The 24,253-nt window shown below is 32.9% G+C and overlaps 1 protein-coding gene across 6 annotated transcripts in view; it reads left to right on the top strand.

Annotated features, from left to right (window-relative positions):
* The window catches only part of ATAD1 (ATPase family AAA domain containing 1), a 58,084-nt gene that overhangs the window by 20,324 nt on the left and 13,507 nt on the right, over positions 1-24,253 (top strand). For all 6 annotated transcript variants that reach the window (XM_072971551.1, XM_072971548.1, XM_006206640.4 and 3 more), the window contains 5 exons: positions 9,215-9,313; positions 11,202-11,322; positions 12,622-12,822; positions 18,941-19,047; positions 23,886-23,975. In XM_072971551.1, coding sequence (XP_072827652.1) covers positions 9,215-9,313; positions 11,202-11,322; positions 12,622-12,822; positions 18,941-19,047; positions 23,886-23,975 — 618 coding nt within the window. The remainder of the gene's footprint in view (positions 1-9,214; positions 9,314-11,201; positions 11,323-12,621; positions 12,823-18,940; positions 19,048-23,885; positions 23,976-24,253) is intronic.

Raw genomic sequence — 24,253 nt, 5'->3', positions numbered from 1 at the left:
GGAAAAACGTCAGTCTCTGGAGGTTCCTTCTCAGGCGCTCATAGTAGTTAGACTCATTAGAGCAGTGAGTCTCACTGAGATGGAGTAGGCCCTATGGCTATTCCTGGGTAGATATGTATCGTATCATTTGTGGGTTTTTTCCCCAGACTACTCTTCCACTTTCCTCCTGCCACCATCAAGATACATACATTCAAATATTTGTTGAGTGCTTATGTAGTTGTCACTATGATAGATGCTCATAACTGTACTGAGAGTGGTGAGGTCTTAAAGGAGATGTTATAAAATAGAAACAGTCGGCTGAAGAGCAGGACTTCATTTAGGGAGTGAGAAAGATGATGTGAAGCCAGTGGAGAATGAATAGGTCAGTATGGGTAGCTAGGTACCTGCTGAAAACGACAATCCAGATAGGATACTTTAAATCTTAAAGGTATTTGTGAACTAACAAGAAAGTAAGATATTCAAATAAAAAATTTAAGGCAAAAATTCAGAAAGATAAGATGAGCTTGAGGCCAGCTTTCACATTGGGGAAATTTGCTGAACCTGTTGAAATTGAGTTTCTGTTTTTATGACCCAGAGGAACTCAGGATACAAAGCATAGTACTGATCTAAAGTGTGGAGCATCTCAGAGATGATATTCCCATAAATCTTTGATCCCAAAAGACAGCACCCTTTAATTTCATTAAAGACGAAAATGTAGAAATGGTTTAGAAAGATAAAGTTAAGCCATGTACTAGTTGAGGTGACACATAAAATGCACATACAGAAAGGTTGAAAATAAGAATTTGGAACATGAACACAGATCACAAATACAAAGAGAAGGCTGGTTGAACAAAAGTAAACTTTAAGGCAAAAATATAACTAAAAATGTAACTAAAAATTCAGTTCACCAAGAAATAATAACATTTCTGTATGTGTGTGCATCTATTAATGTGGCACCAAAATGCATCAAGTAGAACTACAGGGAGAAATAACATATCCATCATCATAGTGGAAGATTTTAAACATTTCTTTCAATAATTGATGAAACATTTTGAGAAAATCAGTGAGTGTAGAAGATTTAAACAAATAACAAGCTTTATCTAGTGTCCACATATAGTACATTACATTTAAAACAAATGCAGAGTACATTTCAAGCATGCATGTAAGATTTGTGAAATTGAACCAAATATAATCTATTATAAAGCAAATCTGAAGTTTCATAGTACTAGTAGCGTATTTATTACATTCCCTGGCTACAGTGCAGTACAGTAAAATCATTAGAAATATCCAATAGGTTTAGAAAGTAGGAAACATTTCTAAATAGTTCCTAAGTAAAAGAAAACATAATAGAAATTTTAAAATATTTGTAATTGAATTAAACTTAAAATATTAAGTAGTATTTAGAGAGAAATTTATAGTCTTAAGTATTTATATTAGAAAGAAGGTAGGAAATAAAGTAAATATCCAACTTAAGCTGGAGAAAATATTTTAACAGAATGAAACCATAAATAACATAGTGAAAGAATGGGAATAATAAACATAAGATAAATTAATAGAAAATAGAATATACAATAGAGAATGAATAGAAATGTAGAAAATAAATACATAATGGAGAAAGTCAGTAAAAGCAAACAGTTGTTTATTTGAAAAGACTGATAAAATTGACACTTCTTTAAAACCAAGAAATAAATGAAGCCACCAATAAGTATTACTAGAAATGATAAAGGATGTAATTACAGATGCTACAGACATTAAAAAGGACAATAACTATGCCAACAAATTTGAAAACTTAAATAATATGGACAAACTTCAAAAATCATGAATTGCAGCAACATGGATGCTCCTGGAGAATATCATTCTAAGTGAAGTAAGCCAGAAAGAGAAAGAAAAATACCATATGAGATCGCTCATATGTGGAATCTAAACAAACAAACAAACAAACATAACATAAATACAAAACAGAAATAGACTCACAGACATAGAATATAAACTTGTGGTTGCCAAGGGGGCGAGGGGTGGGAAGAGATAGACTGGGATTTCAAAATTGTAGAATAGATAAACAAGATTATACTGTATAGCACAGAGAAATATATACAAGATCTTATGGTAGCTCACAGAGAAAAAAATGTGACAACGAATATATACATGTTCATGTATAACTGAAAAATTTTGCTCTATGCTGGAATTTGACACAACATTGTAAAATGATTATAAATCAATAAAAAAAAGTTTAAAAAAATCATGAATTACCATAACTGATTTAAGAATTAGAATACATGAATTGTTAGTTCCATAACTATGAAATAAATTAATATTGGAAAAATATATCCATAAAGAAGACTCCAGGCTTATAGAATTCTGCTGGCAAATTCTAGCAATATTTAAAGAAAAATTAATAATAGCAATTTTATAGAAACTCTTCCAGAGTGTAGAAAAAGAGAAGACACTCACCAAACCTTTTTATGAGGGTAGCATAACAACAATTCCAAAACTTCTAGTGGGCTGTAATTTATCTCATTTGTGAATGAATGTAAAAATCTTAAACAGAATATTAGCAAGCTGAGTTCAGCAGTGTGTAAAAAAGATAATAAATTGTGACCAGTTGGATTTAACCCAGGAATTAAAGGCTGGCTTCATTTGAGGAAAACAAAATACATATATAATACTCTGTATTAACAGATTAGAGGACAAAACTGTGATCATCTCAGTCAGTCAAACAATCAATGCAGAAAAAATCCTGTGTTAAAATTAAACATTCTTGATTTTTAGAAAATCTCTTAATAAAATAGAAATAGAAGATATGCCTTTAGCATGCTAGAATGAATTTACTACAGGAAACATACTTCACAGTAAAAAATTGAAAACATTTTCTTTATGATTAGGAGCAAGTCAAAGAATCCTATTGTCATTGCTTCCATTTAACATTTTACTCATTACTAACTAATGCATAAGTCAAGAAAAAAGGTAAAAAAGGTAGAAGTATTGGAAAAAAAGAAACTAAACAGTCATTATTCACAGGTCATATCATCTACAGAAAGCCAAAGAAAGTCTATAGATAAACTATCGGGATTAATAAGAGTTTAAGAGCTGCTGGATACTAAATCAATATTCAAAAGCCATCTATTTCTGGATACCTTCCACAGTTGAGAAATGGAATTTTTAAAAGATAACTATTTACAATAGCATCAAAAAATATACAATAATTGTCAAACAAATTGTACAACACATAGAGAAAATTGTAAAACTATTGAAGGCTTAAGTTAAATTCAGTGTCAATTTAAAAATACCAAGAGGCTTTTTTTGTGTGTTGCATTTTTTTCCCGTAAAATTTATATTGAGGAATAAAGGTTTATGAATAGGCAAGACACCCCTGAAAAACAAGACGTGTTTATTGGGAGAGGAAGGATTTGCCTTGTTTTATAGTAAGACTTACGATAAAGCTTTACACAGTGTACTATTGGCACAGGGATGGATTGACAAATTTAGTAGAAGAGAGTCCAGAAACAGTCCTATGCATAATATAGAAACGATGTGTGACACAACTGGCTTTACTTTGTATACTATTGGAGAAAGGATGGATTTTTCAATAATGATATTTAGACAGTTAGATCCATATAAGAGGGAATAAAGTTTTATTTCTCTTTGATTCCATACATAGTAATCACTTCCAGGGATTAAAGACTTAAATTTATTCATTAGACAAATATTCATTGAGCACCTACTCCATGATTCTTTATACCTCATCTCTGTGTTCTGAAGATACCCTTTTTATCTCTCCAATTTTGATAAAAGCACTTTAAAAATATAATAAATAACCAGAGAAGTAGGAATAAAGCCAGGATAATGTAAGTTATTCATACCAGTCTTTCCCACCTCAGCATACCTTGAAGTATACAAAAAACTGCAGGCTGTAATAGTGGTTCCTTTGTGGCAGTTGTGAAACATTAGAATTTGAGGACATTGGTGGGGTGTTAAATATGATTTTTAAAAGCCCCTTAACATTCTCTCCTGTTATCTGTGAAATTACTTGTGTGTGTAAAGTCACCAAAACCAAGGGGAAAAAATTACAAAAGGTAGTTGGTTGTAAATGTGTTATAAAATGATCTAGGAGAAAAGGAGGTAATGAGGAATGTGATCGAAGAAAGTGATCAGTAAATTTATTGAAATTATTAAACTTGAAGAAAGCAGTTTCCATTCATTGGGGACAGCAAGTATAATTTGAAGTAAAAGCACATAGTCATTCCAGAGTTTGCTGGGTGAAAGGTAAAGAAGGAAAGGAAAAGGACTAGTGGAGGAGGTAGAGAGTTGCTGACAAAGAGGATGGAGGTAGGTTCTGGAAGAACCGGGAGGGGTTGGGATCAGTAGTTATGGGAATATTTTAAATAGAGTTAATTATTTTATTCTCAATGAAGGGGAGAGGTGTGTGGGAGTGGAGGAGATTTGGGACCTGCTGAGCTAAGTATGTGATCAGTATTTAACGAGATAAATCATGGTAGATTATGAAATGTTACGGCATGATTGAAGAAAGCATGTTATTGGGAACTCAGTTGTTTTGTTTTTATTAATTTCTTGAGGATTCCTCAGCAGCTTGGGAGCAGATAAAGTGAATGGTGGTGTTGAACCTGCTTTGAAGACAGGGCTAACTGGTGTAACAAATGTAAGGAATTTTATGTTTCTACAGAAGACATTCTGTGGTTCAGGCCATTTAGGAAACCAAATACTGCCAAATGAGGAATAATTTAGTTGGAGTACAGAAAGGAATTAAGAAATTAGAGTGCACATTGAGGACCAAGATGAGGTGTGAATGTGGGAGGGGAGAAAGGTATGACTTCTGTGGTCACAGAGGAAGAGCACTGAATATAAAAATTTAGGTAACATTTTGAGATTACCAGATAATCCGTGGGCCTCATCTGAGTTTAAAGGCCATGCAGTTTTGAGATGAAAGGTAAAGGATAACAGATGTGTTCAAATCAGAAACAGTAACCTAGAAGTAGTCTTCATTTGGATTAAACAGGATATTTGTAAACAATTTCTAGCCTGAGGACTTATGAAATGTGGGATATTTAATTGATAATAAGGAGATAATTTCAACAGGGTTATACAGGGACCAGGAGTATTCTGGGCATATGCTGCTGTTGGATCATATTGGGATGTAGCAGATGAGTTTTGATAGTTATGTCTGTGATGAAAATTGGGATGTAGAAAAATGGAATCTCTGGGTGTACTGTCTATTAAGGAACTTTCAAAGACAGGATGAATAACTTATTGATTGACCTCTTCTGGGCATTTATACATACAGTATTTTGTTTAGCATATTAATTATATACTATTTAATATTCCTGAGATTATAGTTTAGTTGTCAAGGACCTGGAAAGATTCACAACCTAGAATTCATGCACATGAAGGTCATACACTGTGACCTTCGTCATTTAACGTAATGTCTTCCTATTTTTAGTCCTATCGTTGATATTGTAGGCTTCAAAACTTTATTTCGGTAATTTTGATGGAAATAGTAAATTAAATAGTTTGTGAAGGGGTGGTACACGGAAATCTTAACATGCAACTCTTAACTGCCAAGGATTTTTAAGAGCAGCCATCACAGAAAGCCAATTACCATTTGGAAGAGCTAATATTTGTTGACACTAGACTGTGACCTGTGGCCCTAAAACTATGGTTGCTGGAGCTGAGTCTTAGAAGACTGAGAAGCTGAAGTAAATAATGAAATTGAGATAGGAAATCAGTGAGGAATAAGCAGTTAGTGTTGTCTCAGAGGCCAAGGAAATAGATCGAAGTGATGAGGAAAGAAAAGCAACAAGAGAGAAACTTAAGAAAAAACCCAGTATATTGTAGTGTTTTATACACAAGCCTAGTAGAAGAGCCATAGTAGAAAGCCATCTTATCCAGCAAGTTTTGGGATATACACGGTAAAGTCAGAAGAAAGATGTAAAGTGTACTAACTCTTAAAGAGAAGGTAATTATAGCCACGTGTCTGGAAAAGAATGTTTGTTAGAAGTTTAATGTAAGTTTGTGGTAAAGGTTTATACTTAATATATAAAGATAATTATTCAAATTCTTTGCTATTTCCTATTTAAATGTATTTTTAAAACTTTGTATTGTTAATTTTCTGTTATTGTTAAATTGGAGTACTTCAGCTGTGACCTCAGTAAAAGGTTTCTGATATAAGTTTAATTAGTTCATCTTTGCTTTTTCGCTCTTAACTTGTTATGTATGCCATCTCTTTCTAAAATTATTTTTCCTAAAGAGCCAATTTCATGAATCTTTTGGAACCTGAATGGACGGAGTGTTTGTTTTCTGCTGCTCCTTTACTCCTTTTCCTCCTTCCTTATTCTAAGTAGAAATATTAGTTCACTCTTTCCTACCCCACTTCTTAACTTTAAAAATAATACTTCACATGGAGAAACAGTGAAATAGCTTGAAGGGATAAAAAGTATACTATGAAAAAGATGGGTATACAGTAAAAAGTAAGTTTCCTTCTACCTCTGACTCCTCTCACCCGCAGGCTGCCAGTTTCCCTACATGTACAGAATGGGAGAAACATCCTTTAAAACCCAAGCAAACATTGGTGACTAGAAAATATAATTGTCATTTAGCTGTAAAGGAATGCATGAGCATAAGCCATTTTTCAAGTACTCCAATCTTAACTTTGTTTTTCTTGGTAGAACATTTTACAAATAGGGATTCAGTTAGAAGTGTCAAAGCTAAACAGTTGGATAACTTATTCCTGGAGCAGTTTGGTATTGATATGGTATATTTTGGAGTGCTTTCTTTTCATTTGTTTACTAACCATGTTCTGCTCTCCCAAATGAGGAATGTTAGTGTTTCTACAGAAAATGAGCTTTGAAATTAGACAAATCATGAGTTGAACTCTGGTAATGCTAATTCCGAGCTGTGTAATCTTGGCAGTTCTTTCAATTTGTCTGACCCTTGAGTTCTTCATCTGAATAATGAGAATAGTAATAACTACTTCTCAGGATGTTTTCAAGGGTTGATTCCCTTTAAAGTACCCAGCAAAGTGCTAGGCATGTGGTAGGGACTCAATAAATGTTAATTTTTTTTCCTCTTTTCTATCAGTGTTATTAATGCAACCCGGAGACATTGTTAAAGGAACTACTGTTGTGGGTAAAAGATTCTAGGTAAACTCGACTATCACCGTTTTCCATCTCTGTAAACTAAATAACACAGTTGATCATTTTTATTTGGGAAATCCCAGATACAGATAAAGGTAGCAACAGGCAGTTGTGGCCTAGAGTAAAATTTTAAGGGCAAGTGGCTAATTGGGGGGAAAGAATAGAGTTTCTGAAATATTGACATTTCAAGCCAGGTAATGCGGGCAGAGGGTAAGCTATCCTGTGCCTTCTTGATTGTGCAGCAGCATTCGCGTCTCTGCTGTCTAGATGCTCTGCTTCGCCAGTAGCGTCCTCCCCTCTACTCAAGTGTGACAACCAAAAATATTTCCAGACATTGCCAAATTGCTCCTGGTTAAGAACCACAGTTTTAGAGCATGGCCTGAAAAGGATACATGTGGAATGACTTCACATTTATGGAAGCACAATGAAAAGAGTAAATTAATGTTATTATACGTATGGAAAATAGGTTGTCTTTTGTAGCTGACACTTAAAAGATTTAAACTCAGTGAAAGAGAAGTTATTTGTAAGAGAGAGATAAAAGAATCTGGAAAAGGATGCTTCATCCATTGATTCCATAATTTCACAGAGGGCTGGCTAAATAGGAAAAATGTGGTTCATAGCACTTTTAAAAAATGCTGTATTACTAGGATATGATCAATATATATCCTAATCCTCTCTCTGTAATGCTGTATGATGTGAATTTTTTTAAGAGCAGCAGTACCCCTGACAAAAAGCAAGATTTTATATAGTCAGAAGTATTCTAGGAATAAAATAAAATAAAATAATAGCAATAAAAATTTAGGTAAGTATGATTTATCAGAGAACCTTCATTTCTGAAAATGCCCATTTAATTGAAATTTGAGTATGTTATCTCTAGATTTTTAGGGAGTCTCTGGTGGTCACTAATTCCTATCATGTATTTGGGGAAACCAAGATAATGTGTGTGATGGTTAGAGTATTATCTCTAGAGTTGGGACTGCCTGGATTCACATGTTGCTTCTTCCGTTTGCTAACTTTTAACCTAAGACAAATTACTTAGTCCAAGCTGAGCTCAGTTTCTTTTTCTGTGTTGGAGAAAAATTGTCCCTACCTCCAAGATCACTCTGAGGATTCAGTGAGTTAATCCATCCGCAGTGTTTTGGCATAATATGTGGCACACTCAGTAAATGTTTACTCTCATTATTTTTATTTTAATTGAAAATCTTGTTGCATGGTAGAGCATATAGGTTTAAGGCTAGTTTTGCCCAGCTTTAGAAATATATGCAAGTATACTTCTGATTCAAAGTTATTTTTGTTATCTCTGGTTTGTCTAGCCCCAGGAATTGACTTTAACTAAAAAGGGTAGAATCTCAGAACAATTTGAAATTAGGTAGGCATGAATACCTATTGTAGATACTTGAGTGATTTTTTTAACTTTATTTTTTATTGAAGTGTAGTTGCTTTACAATGTTAGTTTCAGGTATACAACAGAGCGATTCAGTTATGCATATACATATGTCTATATATTTTCAGATTCTTTTCCATTATAGCTTATAAGAAATTGAATATAGTTCCCTGTGCTATATAGTAGGTCCTTGCTGTTTATCTATTTTATATATAGAAATGTGATACATGGGTAATTTGAAGAAAGTTAGGCTCCTGTTTTCAGATACTCTTGTTAATTTAAGAAGAGAAACTCCAATTGTCCATTTCTTGGTATCCTTAACTCCTTGATCTTTCATCTTGACGTTTCATCTGCCCTGTCATGATAATCCTGCTAGGAAGGAGAAATCAAGATGGGTCCTAGAGTCTCATTGGAGCTATGCTAGACCCTATATATATCTCTTTGATCATGCACCCCATTTTTTTGTTTTCCCTCATTTCCTAAGAGCTGGTTTAAATTGCCCTGGTTTCTGTGGAGTAGACCTTCAAATCTTTTCTTTACTTAAGGATTTATGTTGGGGAAAGATGAAATCAAAGGGCATAAGAATATCCCTGGAAAATTCTTGTATGTCTGTTCCTTGCCTTTTAGACTTCACAGATACATGTTTTGGAGTGCCAGTGTCGAAATACCAAACTAAAAAAGGTCGCTTGTTTTTTCTTTCTAGGCAGAAAAATTAATGAAGCAAATTGGTGTGAAAAATGTGAAGCTTTCAGAGTATGAAATGAGTATTGCTGCTCATCTAGTAGACCCTCTTAACATGCATGTATGTATCTTTAATCTTATTTATTTATTTATTTTAGTCTAGCATTTTGTGTCAAGGGTCCCAAGGACCACAACCAAGTTTGATGATTCTCTAGAGGAATCACAGGATTCAGTGTAGTCATAGTCATGGATATAATTTATTATGGCAAAAGGATACAAGGCAAAATCAGCAAAGAAAGAGAGGCATGGAAAGAAGTCTGGTGGAAATCAGGCACAAACTTCCATGTCTTCTCCCAGTGAAGTCACACGGGATGCACTTAATTCTGCCAGCAGTAGGTTGTAAGAACACGTGTCAAATGCTGTCCCATCAAAGAAGCTCATTAGAGACTTAGGGCCCAGGGTTTTAATTGGAACTGGTCACATAGACTCCATCTTCTAATGTGTATCAAAATTCTGGACTCCCATAAGGAAAACAGGTATCCACCATGAACCATATTGTTTGCACAGTTTAGCTATTCTTATCAGGGAATGGTGGGAACTCTCCTGAAATCTAAGTTCCCATATTCCAGCCAAGGGCCAGCCTTGTTAAGCAGACCTTTCTAAGGATAATAGTCTTAGGCCTGCTATATTAACTTTTTTTGTGTGCACATCTGTTTAGTTAAAACTGTACCTTTATATATTCACTTTTGTGGTATATAAAATTACTGTTCTAAGTCATGTGGTTATTTGATTTGGAGTCTAAATCTAGATTTCTATCTAGATTTAAGGTGTGATAGACAACACAAGATTCTGAATCCTAGTTTTTCCATTTGTGTCCTTGGCAAATTGTTTCCTCTTTGAGTTTCAGTTCCCTCGTGAATAATCCATGGATACTGTAATAGCTGCTCTACCTACTTTTAAAGGATTATTTTGAACATCAGATTAATGTAATTTATGTATTCTAAAATCCTATGAATATTTTATAACAATAGATATAAATAAATAAAGAGTGAAATATATATCCTTAGCCCCAAATCTAGAAAATAAAAATCTACAATGTCTATTAATATCTGCGTGCACAGAGATACATCATGCCCTTCCAGAATTAATCCTCCATTTGAATTTGATTTATAAATTTACAATGGCACTTTCTTGAAGCCCTACCTATATTGATTTCTGAGTAAGACTATACTAATGAACTCAATTTTTTGTTACAGCTACAGTGTAAGTAGGTGATTTTTTTTTCAGATCTGGTTGCAATTTTTTAACTTTTTTCTTAAAGTGAAAAATAAATAAATCTATTGTAAATACTGCTTCTGACCAGCCCCTTTAACTCTGCCAGATTACAGCTGGGTTGTTTTTGTTTTTTAGGTCTTTTTCAGTACCCCTCCCCCTAGATTTTTTAGGTTGAGTCAGCAGGCTTTTAAAATACATAAGCTGTGTGAATTTTGAAAGCATGTATCCCCTGTTTACTATTTAAAAAGACGTAAGTTTTGACACAGTTTTACTTTTGATTTATAAAATTCATAAGCCCAGTTTGGTGAGTATAGGCCTTATTTCTAAATTCATTCCTATTATGTTTGACAGCTTCTTGTATGAATTAGGCACACTTCTGATGAGCTCTCCCCCATCAGTTAGTGCCAAATTATCTGTCTGAGCTGGTTCTCAACCTTCTTGGCAGAGTATTTCTTCCTTTTACGTGGAGTGAATTTAGCTTGTTTAGGTCCCTGCAGAGTTTTGAGTGCTGCACCTAGTCTTTTTTTTTTTTTTAATAGTAGATAATTGACTACTCCTTTTTGCGGTCCATAGTAGTTTAATAATTTGAGTATTGCCTTAAAGTGCGTATGTTAATATATCATTTTAAACTTTTGTTATTTATGTATAAAGCTTGCCATTTTGGAAGGAGTTTTTTCTACTTCAGTGAAAATACATTAGTTGTAAAAATTTATGTTGACCTTACCTTTTACCAGGTTACTTGGAGTGATATAGCAGGTTTAGATGATGTCATTACAGATCTGAAAGACACAGTCATCTTACCTATCAAAAAGAAGCATTTGTTTGAAAATTCCAGGCTTCTGCAGCCTCCAAAAGGTATGGTAAAAGTTTATTTTTGCTAAAGCATTAAAAATCTGGGAAGCATTGGAACTTTCTGCCATTATAGAACTGGTGTTTTTGAAGTTGGATTTTCAAGAGAATGCTAAGATACAGTGAACTGTTTTATGAATAATAAAATAATTGTTTTAAAATTTTTAAAGAAATAATTGTTCATTCCTTAGCTTTCCAAATTTAGATAAAATTTTCCCTGTGGTTACATGTCAAAATAATCCTTTATTTCAAATTCATTTTTATTATTTACAAGAAAACAAAAATTTGGGAAATCAAGGATAAAGAAATCCAAAGTAACAATATGGGTTTTTGTTTTCAAGGTAAGACTTCTTTTTGTTATTTCATGATTCTAGTGATTATTTTTCCTCTTGGTAATTCTGTTTATTTTTAGATTGCAATTTTTTTTTTGAATAGGAAATAGCGAACTACAGATGAACTAGAAGTTAAATACTATTTATGTTTAAAAGAGAAACATTTTCTTACTCCTAGTTAGTAATTACTTTGAAAGCCTGGGAACTCAAGAATCGAAAGTATTTATAACTAGGTCCTTAAAGGTAATACTTTTGCTCTTCTTCATATAAGTATTAATCATGTTTTAGGTTTATTAAAGGCAATTCAAATGGAGAGTACATGATGATTGATAGTGAGATCTTTAGAGTTGTGTTGCTATGGCTTTCAGATACAAATGCTGTTGTGTAGCTTATTTTTTCCCATCTAGTAGAAATTTTTCTTCATTGTATTGCCAGAACTAGGCAGGTTGCTAGTCAAGACTGAAATCAAATTATTAAACACATGCATTTCTCAAAAAAGTGGGATCTTTAGAAATATCAAAATAGTATAGGCTGAAGTTGTTTATAATCTTACTAATTTTGCAGCTATATCAAAAAGTGCATTAATTTGTATTTCAAAGGTAATTAAAGCCAATATGTGTACATTTTTATGAAGTAGATAATTTAATTTTTTGTGCTATAGTGGTCTTAGTTTGTGAAGAGGGAGGGCATTAGATGATTTTGTCAACCATTGATCAAGTGGTGTGAGTTTGGATGTTAAGATGATTGTCTTTAATATCCTGAACTAGACCTTTTCACGAAGGGAGGAAGCACAGAGATGCTAAAATTCCTAATACTTGTCATCACTGACATGAACTTAGAATATAGCACCTTCCTTTCTACTATAAGAAAAGATAAAATGAAAGTGAATATTGGGAAAAATTTTAGTGTGGGCAGAATTAATACCATGTTGATTATCACATAAACTAAAGCAAATACCTTGTTCTCTTTCCAGGTGTTCTTCTCTATGGACCTCCAGGCTGTGGTAAAACATTGATTGCCAAGGCTACAGCCAAAGAAGCAGGTTGTCGGTTTATTAACCTTCAGCCTTCAACACTGACTGATAAGTGGTATGGAGAATCTCAGAAACTGGCTGCTGCTGTTTTCTCCCTTGCCATAAAGCTACAGCCTTCCATCATCTTCATAGATGAAATAGGTATGCTTTGTTTTCTATGCAAGCATTTCAAAGGGTGGTGTTTAGATGACCAGATTTAGTTTTGTTTCTTTTTTTAAATTTTATTTATTTATTTTTGTGGGGGGAGGGAAATAATTAGTTTTATTTACTTATTTACGTTTTTTTTTTTTAGAGGAGGTACTGGGGATTGAACCCAGAGTCTCGTGCATACTAAGCATGCATTCTACCACTTTGAGCTATACACTCCCCTCTCAGATTTAGTTTTTAATATTTGTTTAGGCCAAATTAATAAAAGAGATAACCAACATCCTAATTTGCAATGTCTGACTTCTGTGTTATAGAATAAACCATAGTCTGTTTTTTCACCCCCTTGATACTTTTTTTGGTCTTTTCTCTTTTATAAACAGTATGCAGTGGACTTTCATGTACATGTTTCCTCATGCATATATGTTTGTCTAGGGTACATGAAGTTGAACCGTAAGGTTGTGTGATGTGTTTACCTTCAGCCTCACTGGGATGACCAGATCGTCAGAGTGGTCATACCCATTTTCACTCTGACCTGTGTATGGTTGGCTTGTACTGCCCCAGAACTTATTTTTTCAGACATTATTGTTAATTTTTGTCAACTTAAAGAGCAAGAATTATTATTGTTTTGTGTTTCCCTATTTACTAGTAAATTTGGGTGTCTTTTAACATGTTGATTGGCCATTTAGGTTTCTCTGCTTGTAAATTGCCAGTTTTTCTTTGGGGTTATTTGCATCTTTTTTAGTAATTCTTTGTTGATGTTTTATTATGATTGCAAATATTTCTTAGACTGGCTTGTCTTTTCACTTTATGATAGTTTCTTTTACATTTAAATTTAAATGTAGTTATATTTATCAAGTCTTGTGTCTCGTTTACAAATCTCTTCACTACCTCCATACTCTCTTTTTTAAAATACATAACATGAAGTAGGAATCCAGTTTCATACTTTTCCATATGGACAGCCAACTTATAAAACAGATCTTCTCTCCCTGAATGTCATGACCTTTATATTTGTGGACTTTTTCTACATTTTATCAATTATCTATATTTTTGTTATAATGTTATATATTATAATAAAGCTATAGTAATTAAACCTATAGTTTTGAATTACACTATTTTAATTATATGTAATATGATAGGCTATATAATAATAGAGAAAGATAGTTATAGATATAAAGTATTTTGCCTTGTGTATCTTTCTCATCAGTTTATTCCAGTTATTTCGGGGTTTTGCTTTGAATTTTGCACAAAAGAGCATATAGCTGGATTTTTAAAAATTTTAATCTAAGACTTTTTAACTGGGAAGTATAGTCAGTTTGCTTTCATTTTGATAGCTAATGTATTTAGGTTTATTTCTAATAGACAATTGTATGCTTTTTATTTACCAGTCTAGTGGGCTTTGGTGCTTTCTTTATTCCCTTTTCCCTGCTACGGGTTTAAAAGTTATATATAATTGACCCTTGAACAACACAGGTTTGAACTGAATGGGTCCATTTGTACGTGGATTTTTCTGATAGTGAATCCTATAGTGCTGCACAAACTGTAGACATGGAGGAGCCATGCATGTGGAGAGCCAGCTATAAATTGTGTGTGGACTTTGGATTGTGGGAGGGATCAGTGCCCCACCCCCACCTGGTTGAAGGGTCAGCTGTATTCTCTTTTAGCACACATTTAGCATAGCTACTTGTCTTAAAAGTCTAGGCTAATTGTTTCTCCCCTCCTCCCAAATAATACAGGGACCTTAGAACTTTTAAGTACTAATCATTCCTCTTATCTCTTACATATTGTTAATGGCTTATCTTATTTTTTACTTTCCATATTAGTTATTTTTATACTGACAGTGCTTGTTTAGAGATTCACTGCCAGTTTTTTGGCTTACTATTGCTTCTTACACCTGCCTTTTCTGGATTTAATTTCCTTCTTACTGAAATCTGTTAAATTTCTTTCAGCAAAGATTGTGAGTTCAGTGAATTTTGTGTGTCTTTTGTGTGAAAATGTGTTAATTTTGTCTCTACTTTTAAGTGGTACAGAATTAATATTCTTTCAACATTTTGAAGCTTGAAGTCCGTTGTCTTCTAATCTTTCTTGCTGCTTTTGAGAATTCTACTCATAGCCTAATATTTCTTTGTAAGTAGTCTATCTTTTCTCTAGTTGCTATTGAATGTTGCAAGGCTTCTATATATGTATTTTTTATGCAACTCTACTTAATTTTGAGTGATTTCCATAGTTTTAGTGTCTGGTTCTCTGTTTCATCAGTTCTAAAATATACTGTCTTGTTTTGGGGTTTTTTTGCATTTTAACATCCCTGAAATTGGAGTAGCATGTTATAATTTAATTGGCAGTTTTTTCTTCTTTTAGTATTATAATTTAATTGGCAGCATTTAAAATTTTTTGTTTATACATAAAGTAATTGTGAAAGTCAAAAATCAATCATTGAGTGAGTTATAAAAAGCAGTTCTTTGCTTGGCTGTGTTTAATCTCACAATCATTGGGTTTGTAGTCTGTTGATTATATTTAAACTTCAGAAATTCTATGTTTCTCTCAGATTTATCTATTATCATTGTAGCTTGTTTTTTTGTTGGAATTCCAGCCCGTTTTGTCTTCAGATTTTAAAACATACTATTTTAATTTAGTTTTTTTGGATCATTTTATTGTCTGAAATTCTACTCCTTTGTATCATTAACTCTCTCTTTCATAGTAACTTGTTTCCTTGTGTCATTTCTAACATTTGATTGCTTATGACTTATTTTTATATGAGAATTCTGTGTTGCCTAAAACAATCTAGAGTAGTTTTTCTGTCTTCCACTTAGAGCCTTTGGGCTCTAATTTCTCAGTTTGGATGTTCCTAGACTGAACGACAGTACAAATTTAGACTTCAAGTCTGAGAGAGAGAGCGCCCCTGTGGTCCTGGTTTTTAATTTTTCAGGGGGGATATATTTCCCCTCAGGGCCCAGGCCAAGACAGACAAGCTTCCTTAACTCCCTGTAGTGATGAGCAAAATTTTTTTCTTGTCTGTACTTTCTGTGAGTGTACATCGTTTTGAGTATCTTGGCTTCCACATGGATGTTAACACCAAGGCAGAACCTTCTATTGCTACCCATGCATACCTGTTGGGTACACAAGCACACACACAAATAGTGGCATAATCATCTCAAGTTCTCACCATTCTTGTTTTCAGTTCTCTTTTTTTCTGATCTTTTTCTTTCCTTCTTGCAATCTCAGATATTTATTAACTTCTTTTAGATTACTGGACTTTATTTTTTAGAATGGTTTTAAGTTTATAGAAAAACTGAGCAGAAAGTATAGAGAATTCTCATATACCCCCTCCCCCTACACACGATTTCCCCTATTATCAGTACTTTGCATTAGTGTGATGCATTTACAATGATTAATATACCGGTATTGATAACGTTGTTACTAACTAAAGTCCAGAGTTTATATTAAGGTTCATTCTTTGTGTTGTACAGTTCTGTGGTCTTTGACAAGTGTGTAGTATCATATGTCTACCCTTATAATATCACAATAATTTCATCACCCTGAAAGTCCTCCATGCTCCACCTATTCATTCCTCCCAAACTCCTCCCTCCCAAACTCCTGGCCACAGTGTCCTTATAGTTTTGCTTTATTCAGAATATCATATAGTTGGAATCATTTAACATACAACTTTTTCAGACTGGCTTCTTTCACTTAGTAATATGTATTTAAGGTTCCTCTGTATCTTTTTGTGGCTTGGCAGTTAATTTCTTTATATTGCTGAATAATATTCCATTGTGTGTTTGTACCACAGTTTGTTTATTCATTCATCTAATAAAGGACATCTTGGTTGCTTCCAGTTTTGTGCAATTATGAAAAAGCTGCTAACAAAACAGATATATAAGATTTTGTGTGGACTTAAGTTTTCAACTCAACTGGGTAAATACCTAAGAGTACAGTTGCTGGATCAGATGATAAATCTGTGTTTAACTTTTAAGAAGCGACCAAACTATATTCCAAAGTGGCTATTTGCGCTTCAAAGTTCCAGCAGCAGTTCCACCATTTTGCAGTTCCCCCAGCAGTAAATGAGACGTCTTTTGCTCTACATCCTCTCCAGCACTTGGTATTACCAGTGTTCTGGATTTTAGCTATTCTAACACGTGTGTAGTGTTATGTCATTATTTTAATTTACACTTCCCCAGTGACATATGTGTTGAGCTTTTTTCCCCTATGCTTACCGTCTGTATATCTTCTTTGGTACAGTGTGTTCAGACCTTTTGCTCATTTTTTAACTGAGTTGTTTTCTTATTGTTGAATTTTGAGAGTTCTTTGCATATTTTGGTACAAGTCCTATATAAGTTATGTGTTTTATATATTTTTTTTTTACAGTTTGTGGCTTTTTTCTTTCAACAGTGTCTTCCACAGGGCAGGAATTTTATTTTTAATAAGGTCCAGCTTATGCATTTTTTTCTTTGATGAATTGCGCTTTTGGTGTTGCATGTAAATGCTCATTCCAAAACCAGGGTTCCAAAGATTTTCTCCTTTATTACCTTCTAGAAGTGTTAATAGTTTTTTGTTTTACATTTATATCTGTGTTCCACTTTGAGTTAATTTCTGTAAAAGGTATAAGGTCTGTGCCTAAATACATTTTTTTTGCATATGAATGTCTAATTGCTCCAGCACTGTTCGTCAGATAATTCATTAACTTAAAAAAATATTTTACTCGAATTTTTTGTTAGTGTTTACATACATGTCTTTTTCCATTCTTTTCAGTATCCTGGGCCCTTCCTTATATTTAAAGACGTGTCTATGGTTAGCAGCACACTTTTTTTTTTTAAATTTAGTCTAATATATTAAAACGTATGCTTGGAGACCTTAGATCATTTATATTGAGTCTAATTACTGATATAGTTAGGTTATTTATATTTAACCAGCATTTTAAGTTTTTATTTTGTTTTAAGCAGCCATCACCAGAACCACTTCTTAGCAATGAGGATAATTTAGGAATAATTAATAGGAGAATAATGGTGGTTAATAAGTAGACAGCTGAACTTACACAATTTATCATTGAAAAATAAGCGATTTTTAAATGACTAGATTTTCTACATCCAGAATAAATTTAGTTTTATACATGGTCCAACAATGGGACCTATTAAGCAAGATTAGAATCATAAAAGAAAATCCAAGATATATGTTTGTCTTCATAAGACTCTTACCACATCATGATAATGTGGTTTTGCTGTAATAACTTTTTTTAAGTGTTTTTTTTAAAGCTTGGACCTAGCACATGAAAAAGCATTTTGTGTCGCTTGGGTGTATGATTCACAGACTTCAAATTTTAGTTTTAATGTGGAAATGTGAAAGTTAATCAGAAATACTAGTGATTTGAAGAGATGTAAGACAAAAACATTTGAAATAGGGTTGTACTAGAAAATCTTTTTTCATTCTTAGTATGTACCACCTTTTCAGTCTTTTTGTTCTAGAAGGAAAATGTTTTCCCCATTTTAAAAGCATTTCGTGTTCATTGTAGATAATGTGGAAGACAGAAAAAGAATTCAAGGGAAAATTTAAATTGTCCTTAAGTATCACTGAGAGATAACCAAAGTGATTAGTGTTTTGGTATATTTTCTTAAAGGCTTTTTTTTTTAACCACATGTAACATATATGTACATGTGTGCTAGCATGTGTGTTTTAAACCATTTTCTCTCATTTTCCCACTTAATAGTATTGACATTTTCCAATATTTTTATTTATTACCAGTAAAAATGTATGAGGAAAAAGGATGTGACCCCATAATTAAGAATACCACTAGGATGCAGACAACCTGGAAAGCTAGGGCCAAAGCACACGGACTTTCTTCAAGACACTATTCGTTCCTTTTTTAGCCTGTCAGTACCAAATCATTTGTTTCTTTTATATTTGTTCATATGAATGTATTTTTAGGAAAGAAATGAAGATTGTGAATTGTTTTAATTTGTCCAATAATTTGTCAAAATGGTTATATTAGAATAATGTGTGAAAAGGCTTAGTTGAACCCTTTGTAATCGTTCATAAAATATCAGCTTTAATTAATGATTTGAAATTATATAAAGAATAAATAATTTATTATTAACTTCTAAGGTTAAGGACTTTTTCCTTCTAGACTCCTTTCTACGAAACCGTTCCAGTTCTGATCATGAAGCTACAGCCATGATGAAAGCTCAGTTTATGAGTCTCTGGGATGGATTGGATACTGATCATAGCTGCCAGGTATTTGAAAGAAATCTGCCTTAAACTTGTGTTATTGGTGATGGTGGTGTTAATAGAAAAATTGTCTGCTTGTTAGGCTATTTTATAAAATTTTTTTCACAACTTACACATATCAATAAATGATTGGTATCTGAAAAAATATGGTTTATATATGCTTTCATCCATTTTGAAGACTCTATAATTAACAAAGTGTTAAAGATTTCCTAAATGCCCCAAACGAATACAACAGAAGAGAGAAAACCGAGGTACTAGAACCATTTATGTCAAGGAAGAGGAAGTGACGAGTGGCTATGGGTATTCTGTACGTTTCTTTCGACTCTTACCATAAATCCTTATAGTCTTTACTCTCAGTTCTTATGTCACTTATTTTTATGTTATTGTTTTAAGTTAGTTGCTGAAACTTACATACTTACCCACTTCTGTCACGTGTACCTTCCTAGCTTATACTTGACAGTCTTCTGTCTTAGGCTTTGCCTCTTTACCCATAAAGCTGTGAAAACCAAAACTAAGGTCCCTTGGTATGCCTTAGAGAGAAAACCAGCTATATTGTTCAGTTTATCTCTTTGAGCTCCTATTTTCACTTAGTTCTTTGCCTCTGTACTTCCTTGCCAGATCAATGATATATTTTAGAAGAAAATTTAAAGAAAAAAATTCATCCAGCATGTTTGTTTTTCTGCCCATATTGCTGGAGTTGGAAGTTCTAGAACCATTTTTCTGTTTGTTTTCCCCTTCCATGAATCACCTATTTTATATTTCATATATATATAAAAACTTTTCTCATAGGAAAGTTTTGAGAAAGTTGATAATGTTCCTTTGTTGTTTTAACTTTTTTAATAGGTATTTTTTATTTTGTAATCTGTTTTTGCCCTTTTTAAAAAACAACTAGAATCATATCTTTCATCACTTCTTAAAAATGTAACCATTAATCCTTTAAATATTGTTTCTTCTCCATTCTCCTTGTGATATTATTGAATGCCAATTGGACATACTTTATTTATATTCCATGTATTTTAACTTTTCTTTTGAAAATTTTCTCTCTGTTCTGTATGCTGGGTGATTCCTTTGCCTCTTCCAATGTGATGATTCTAGCTTCATTTGGATCCATTCTGCTATGTAACGCTTTCATTGCTCTTAATATTTCAATTATGATGTTTTTCAGTTCTGAGAATTCTTTTAGATCTTTTTTTTCAGGTCTGCCAGATTAGTTTTGATGGTCTCTTGCCAGTTGGATTAGAAAAGCAGAGTCCTGCAATCAGTTAGCTTTGTGACCTTGACCAAATTATGTAATCACTCTGCATGGAGGTTATCTGAATATCTTTAAAAAGGGAAGAATACTTTCCACTTCAGAACTGTTGAAGGTTTTTAAGGATTTAATCTGAGTGAAGTGCTGATAATAATACATAGTATATATTTACTACATAAGTATTTGCTGTGTGATTTTTTTTGAGTCTTTGTTTATTCCTTTAAATAAGTTAATACTAATTTTATAGTCTGTATTCAGTAATTTTAACATAGAAATCTTTGTACATCTTGTTCTGTCACTTGAATTTAGAGTGGTTATTTCCATGCATGTTTTGTGATTTCATGGGGGAAATCATATTTGATAGAACTTTGTGTGAATTTTTGGAACATATGTTGAAGGTTTGCTGCTCTAAGAGGATTTTCTATTTGTCTCTGCCAGATTTTTTTCCAAAGACAGGTAGGTAAATTCAGGTCCAAGATCCATGTTAGCTGTCCATGAACGATGAAATCTCACAGATTTAGTGTGTATATGTGTTTATGTGTTTATATGTCTTAATAAGAATCCAGGCTTGACTCTGCTGGATAGATTTTCTAGTATTTCACCACTTTTCTCAGGCTGTCGTATTTCATAAGCCCTGGCTTTGTGTAGGGTGGCCTCTCATCAGGCTATTTGGCCTGTAAGGTGTCCAGTGCACACCCCACTCTCTCAGATATGTACATGTCCATATGGTATGTGGTCAACTTTGACCCTTGCTTACCATCCTGCTGCATAGGCTTTATTGTTGACTTCAGCTTAATTCCTTTACCTTTTTGCAGATTTGTTGATTGAGTTTTTTCAATACTTTATTATTTTTACATGTTTTGTAGCCAGACGGATTAAGGATTTCCTGTGTCCACCACATTACCGTAAATCAAAGTCCTGAGACATAATTCTCAAGAAGAAAGTTAAGCCCCATATTCTCTTTTACATCACCTTTATGAAAATATAATTTCATTATGAGGGAAAATTGCCTTTGGTGTTTTTTTGGAATGTTTAGTGAAGAGAGCACAACATAGATAAATTTAGGTGACATTAATAGAAGCAGTTTTTATTAATATTTGGTTCTGGTAAATCTGTTCAAAGGGATTAGTTTACAGATTTGCAAAAACTAATTATCCTCCTAAGCAACAGTGTTTAAAGCATGCAGACAACTGAATAGTTAGCCTGTGTAAGTGAAAATAGTTTAATATTATATCCTATCAGAGTATAGTTTTAAAGCAATGGAAATAATGATAGTTGTATAAAATATACTCCAGAGCAACTTCATCCAGAGCCCCACAGCATGGTCCTGATATAGAACAAATTAAAGCTGAATTTTCAGAACATAATTCCTTATTATACTAATAGTATTTTCTGTTTTTACTATGACAGATTTTCGAGGGAGCAAATAAAGATACTGCTTTTTAATTAAACTTGGGTAACAATTTTTTTAGCTGTTTTGTGTTGAGGGGTTTAAAATGGATATTGTTAATTTGAGTAATAGTTTTAGACATGTTTTTTCATATGAACCAGTTAGCTTTTCTATAAAATTGTCTATTCTTTGACTATGGTTGGAGCCCAGTACCCCAGCTAACTTTCTTTATTTCTGTGCCACAAAGGAAACAAATCTAGTTGAATGGCCTAATGATCTGTCACCACTACTGGAAAATCCACGTTAGTTACTGATAAATTCTTCATTTTGAGAGACATGAGATATAAAAGATAGCATTATTTTTGAGATATTCATTGACATAGTTAAACTTTTGAGGCATAAATTTAGATCTCATTATTTTAAGTGATAAAAAGTTTATCTCAATACTTTGTTTTAAAGATTTTTAAAAGTCTTAATGCCTAAAAGGTGCATTAATTTTGCTGCATAAATACTAAAAATTTACTGTTGCTTCCCATTTTTAATCTTCACTTATTTGCACTAGAGTTAATACATATATATGTGAAGGTTATCTTTTTTGCCCCTTAAAATCACTCCTTAAAATTTGCTTCTTTAATTTCATCAAGAATGTCTTGCTTTTTTCATCATGAATATCTGTTATTACCCCATATGTATTCATTAGACCATGTTGTGCTAGATTTATTTAGATTCCTTGATCCTAATCTTTAGCATTTCATCTTTCATACTGGGTTTTTTGTTTTGCTTTAGGCTGGCTGCTTACCTAGAATGTTTCTCAAAATACAGCCCATTTTTTCAGTTTTTCTGAGGTATACCTTCAACCACGGTGCTTTTTGTGATTCTGTACAACCTAATGTGGTCAGTCTTCAACAATCTTGCATATCACTTTGAATCTCTCTTTTAACATTTAGTGTATGCTCTATCTCAAAATGTACATTTATATTCATCCTTTATCTTATGCAATTAATTCATTTGATTACTTTTAAAGACTTTTTTGTTTTACATTTGGTAGAAATTTTCTTATTAATTTTATAGAGTTGTAGAAAGTCAGTAAAGAAAAACAGGTAAGAGCATTAATATTTTGACATTAGGACCACTTAACCCAAATTAACACGATTGTTGCATTATGTTGTGGAACTAACTTTTCTCAAATTTGCATTTATATTTTTTCCCTCTAGGTGGCAACCTCTCACAGTTAATTAAAAGTAATTTGGCTTTTGAATAATATTAAATGTGAAGAGTAGAAATAGAATATATGATTTGGTGGATTTTTCAACATGTTCTGAAGTTGGATATCAGATTATTTCAGAAATCTGAGACCTCCGAGGCTGAATTTAAAGTTTTCATTAGAATACCAGTAAATTTCTTTTTGGATAACAGATGTATCCTTACTGGGTTATACAGAAATAACAATAGTGGTAGTATTGAAGCCCTTCAGAAATTAAATTGTTTTGTTTATATTTGTCTTTATTCTTGTTGGTTTTTTTCATCTCTTCTAGAACCAGAGTTTGGCAGGGCTACCAGTAATTTTTTTTTCTTTTCTTTTCTTTTTTTTTTTAAGTCAAACTAGCATTTTGATGTTTGCTTTTATTCAGTTGTTCTTGTTTAAAGTTGGATTGCTTGAAGTTTTATTAGCACTAAGACATCCCCTGCAGTGCTGACAGTGCCATGAGAAGATAATGTGAAATCTAGAGAAAAAAATACATGGTACCTGTTACTATTACCAGAATTCTCAGATTCTGGTAGGGGAAATTCTCTCCTTAATATTATTAAAGGGCTTGAAACATTCCCCTCATATATACTCAAGCTGTAACATAAATAACTTTCAGTTATTCAACGTATAGCCATTGAGTAACCAAATTTTGCAAAATATAATAGTTTTTCTCAATTTTTATAATTCTTCAGTTACTGAATAATGCATTATTTTAGTTACTAGAATCTGGTGAAATGAATCAGTCTTCTGAGCTTTGCTATCATTTGGTCTATTTAGGATTAACTTTGATTTGTATCTATAAATATTTGAGTAATACTGGATTACAGTCAGATTTCTTATAGAAGATTTAGTTTAAACCCCACTTTATTTCCTATATCTTCTAATCTCTAGTGATAACAACCTAAAAGGAGTATTATTGGTAGATTTAATACCTTTGTTTTCCTTTATGTATTTAGGTCATAGTGATGGGAGCTACTAATCGTCCTCAGGATCTTGACTCTGCTATAATGAGAAGAATGCCTACGAGGTTTCATATCAACCAGCCTGTAGGTGGATTTGTTAGTATTATGAGCGGTTAAATTATTCACTTTTTCCAGATATTTATCTATGATTTTAAGAAGGGAATGATTTTTTTTTTTAATAAGATTTACTTATGACAGACAGGGTAGGAATAGGGCAAGAATCTTCATAATTACTTTTGTCCTTTCCATTCCCTTCCTGGCTTTTTCTGTCTTTCCTATGGTTAATGTTATTTGCTTCTTTTCAAAGTATGTAACTCCCTCAAGTTTGCCTAGTCACTTTAGGGGTTTTCTTTAGAATGTAG

Source organism: Vicugna pacos, chromosome 11 (assembly GCF_048564905.1).
Source record: "Vicugna pacos chromosome 11, VicPac4, whole genome shotgun sequence".
NCBI lineage: Eukaryota > Metazoa > Chordata > Mammalia > Artiodactyla > Camelidae > Vicugna > Vicugna pacos.
The sequence above is the reverse complement of the archived record's forward strand: the minus strand, read 5'-3'. Positions and strand labels throughout refer to the sequence as shown.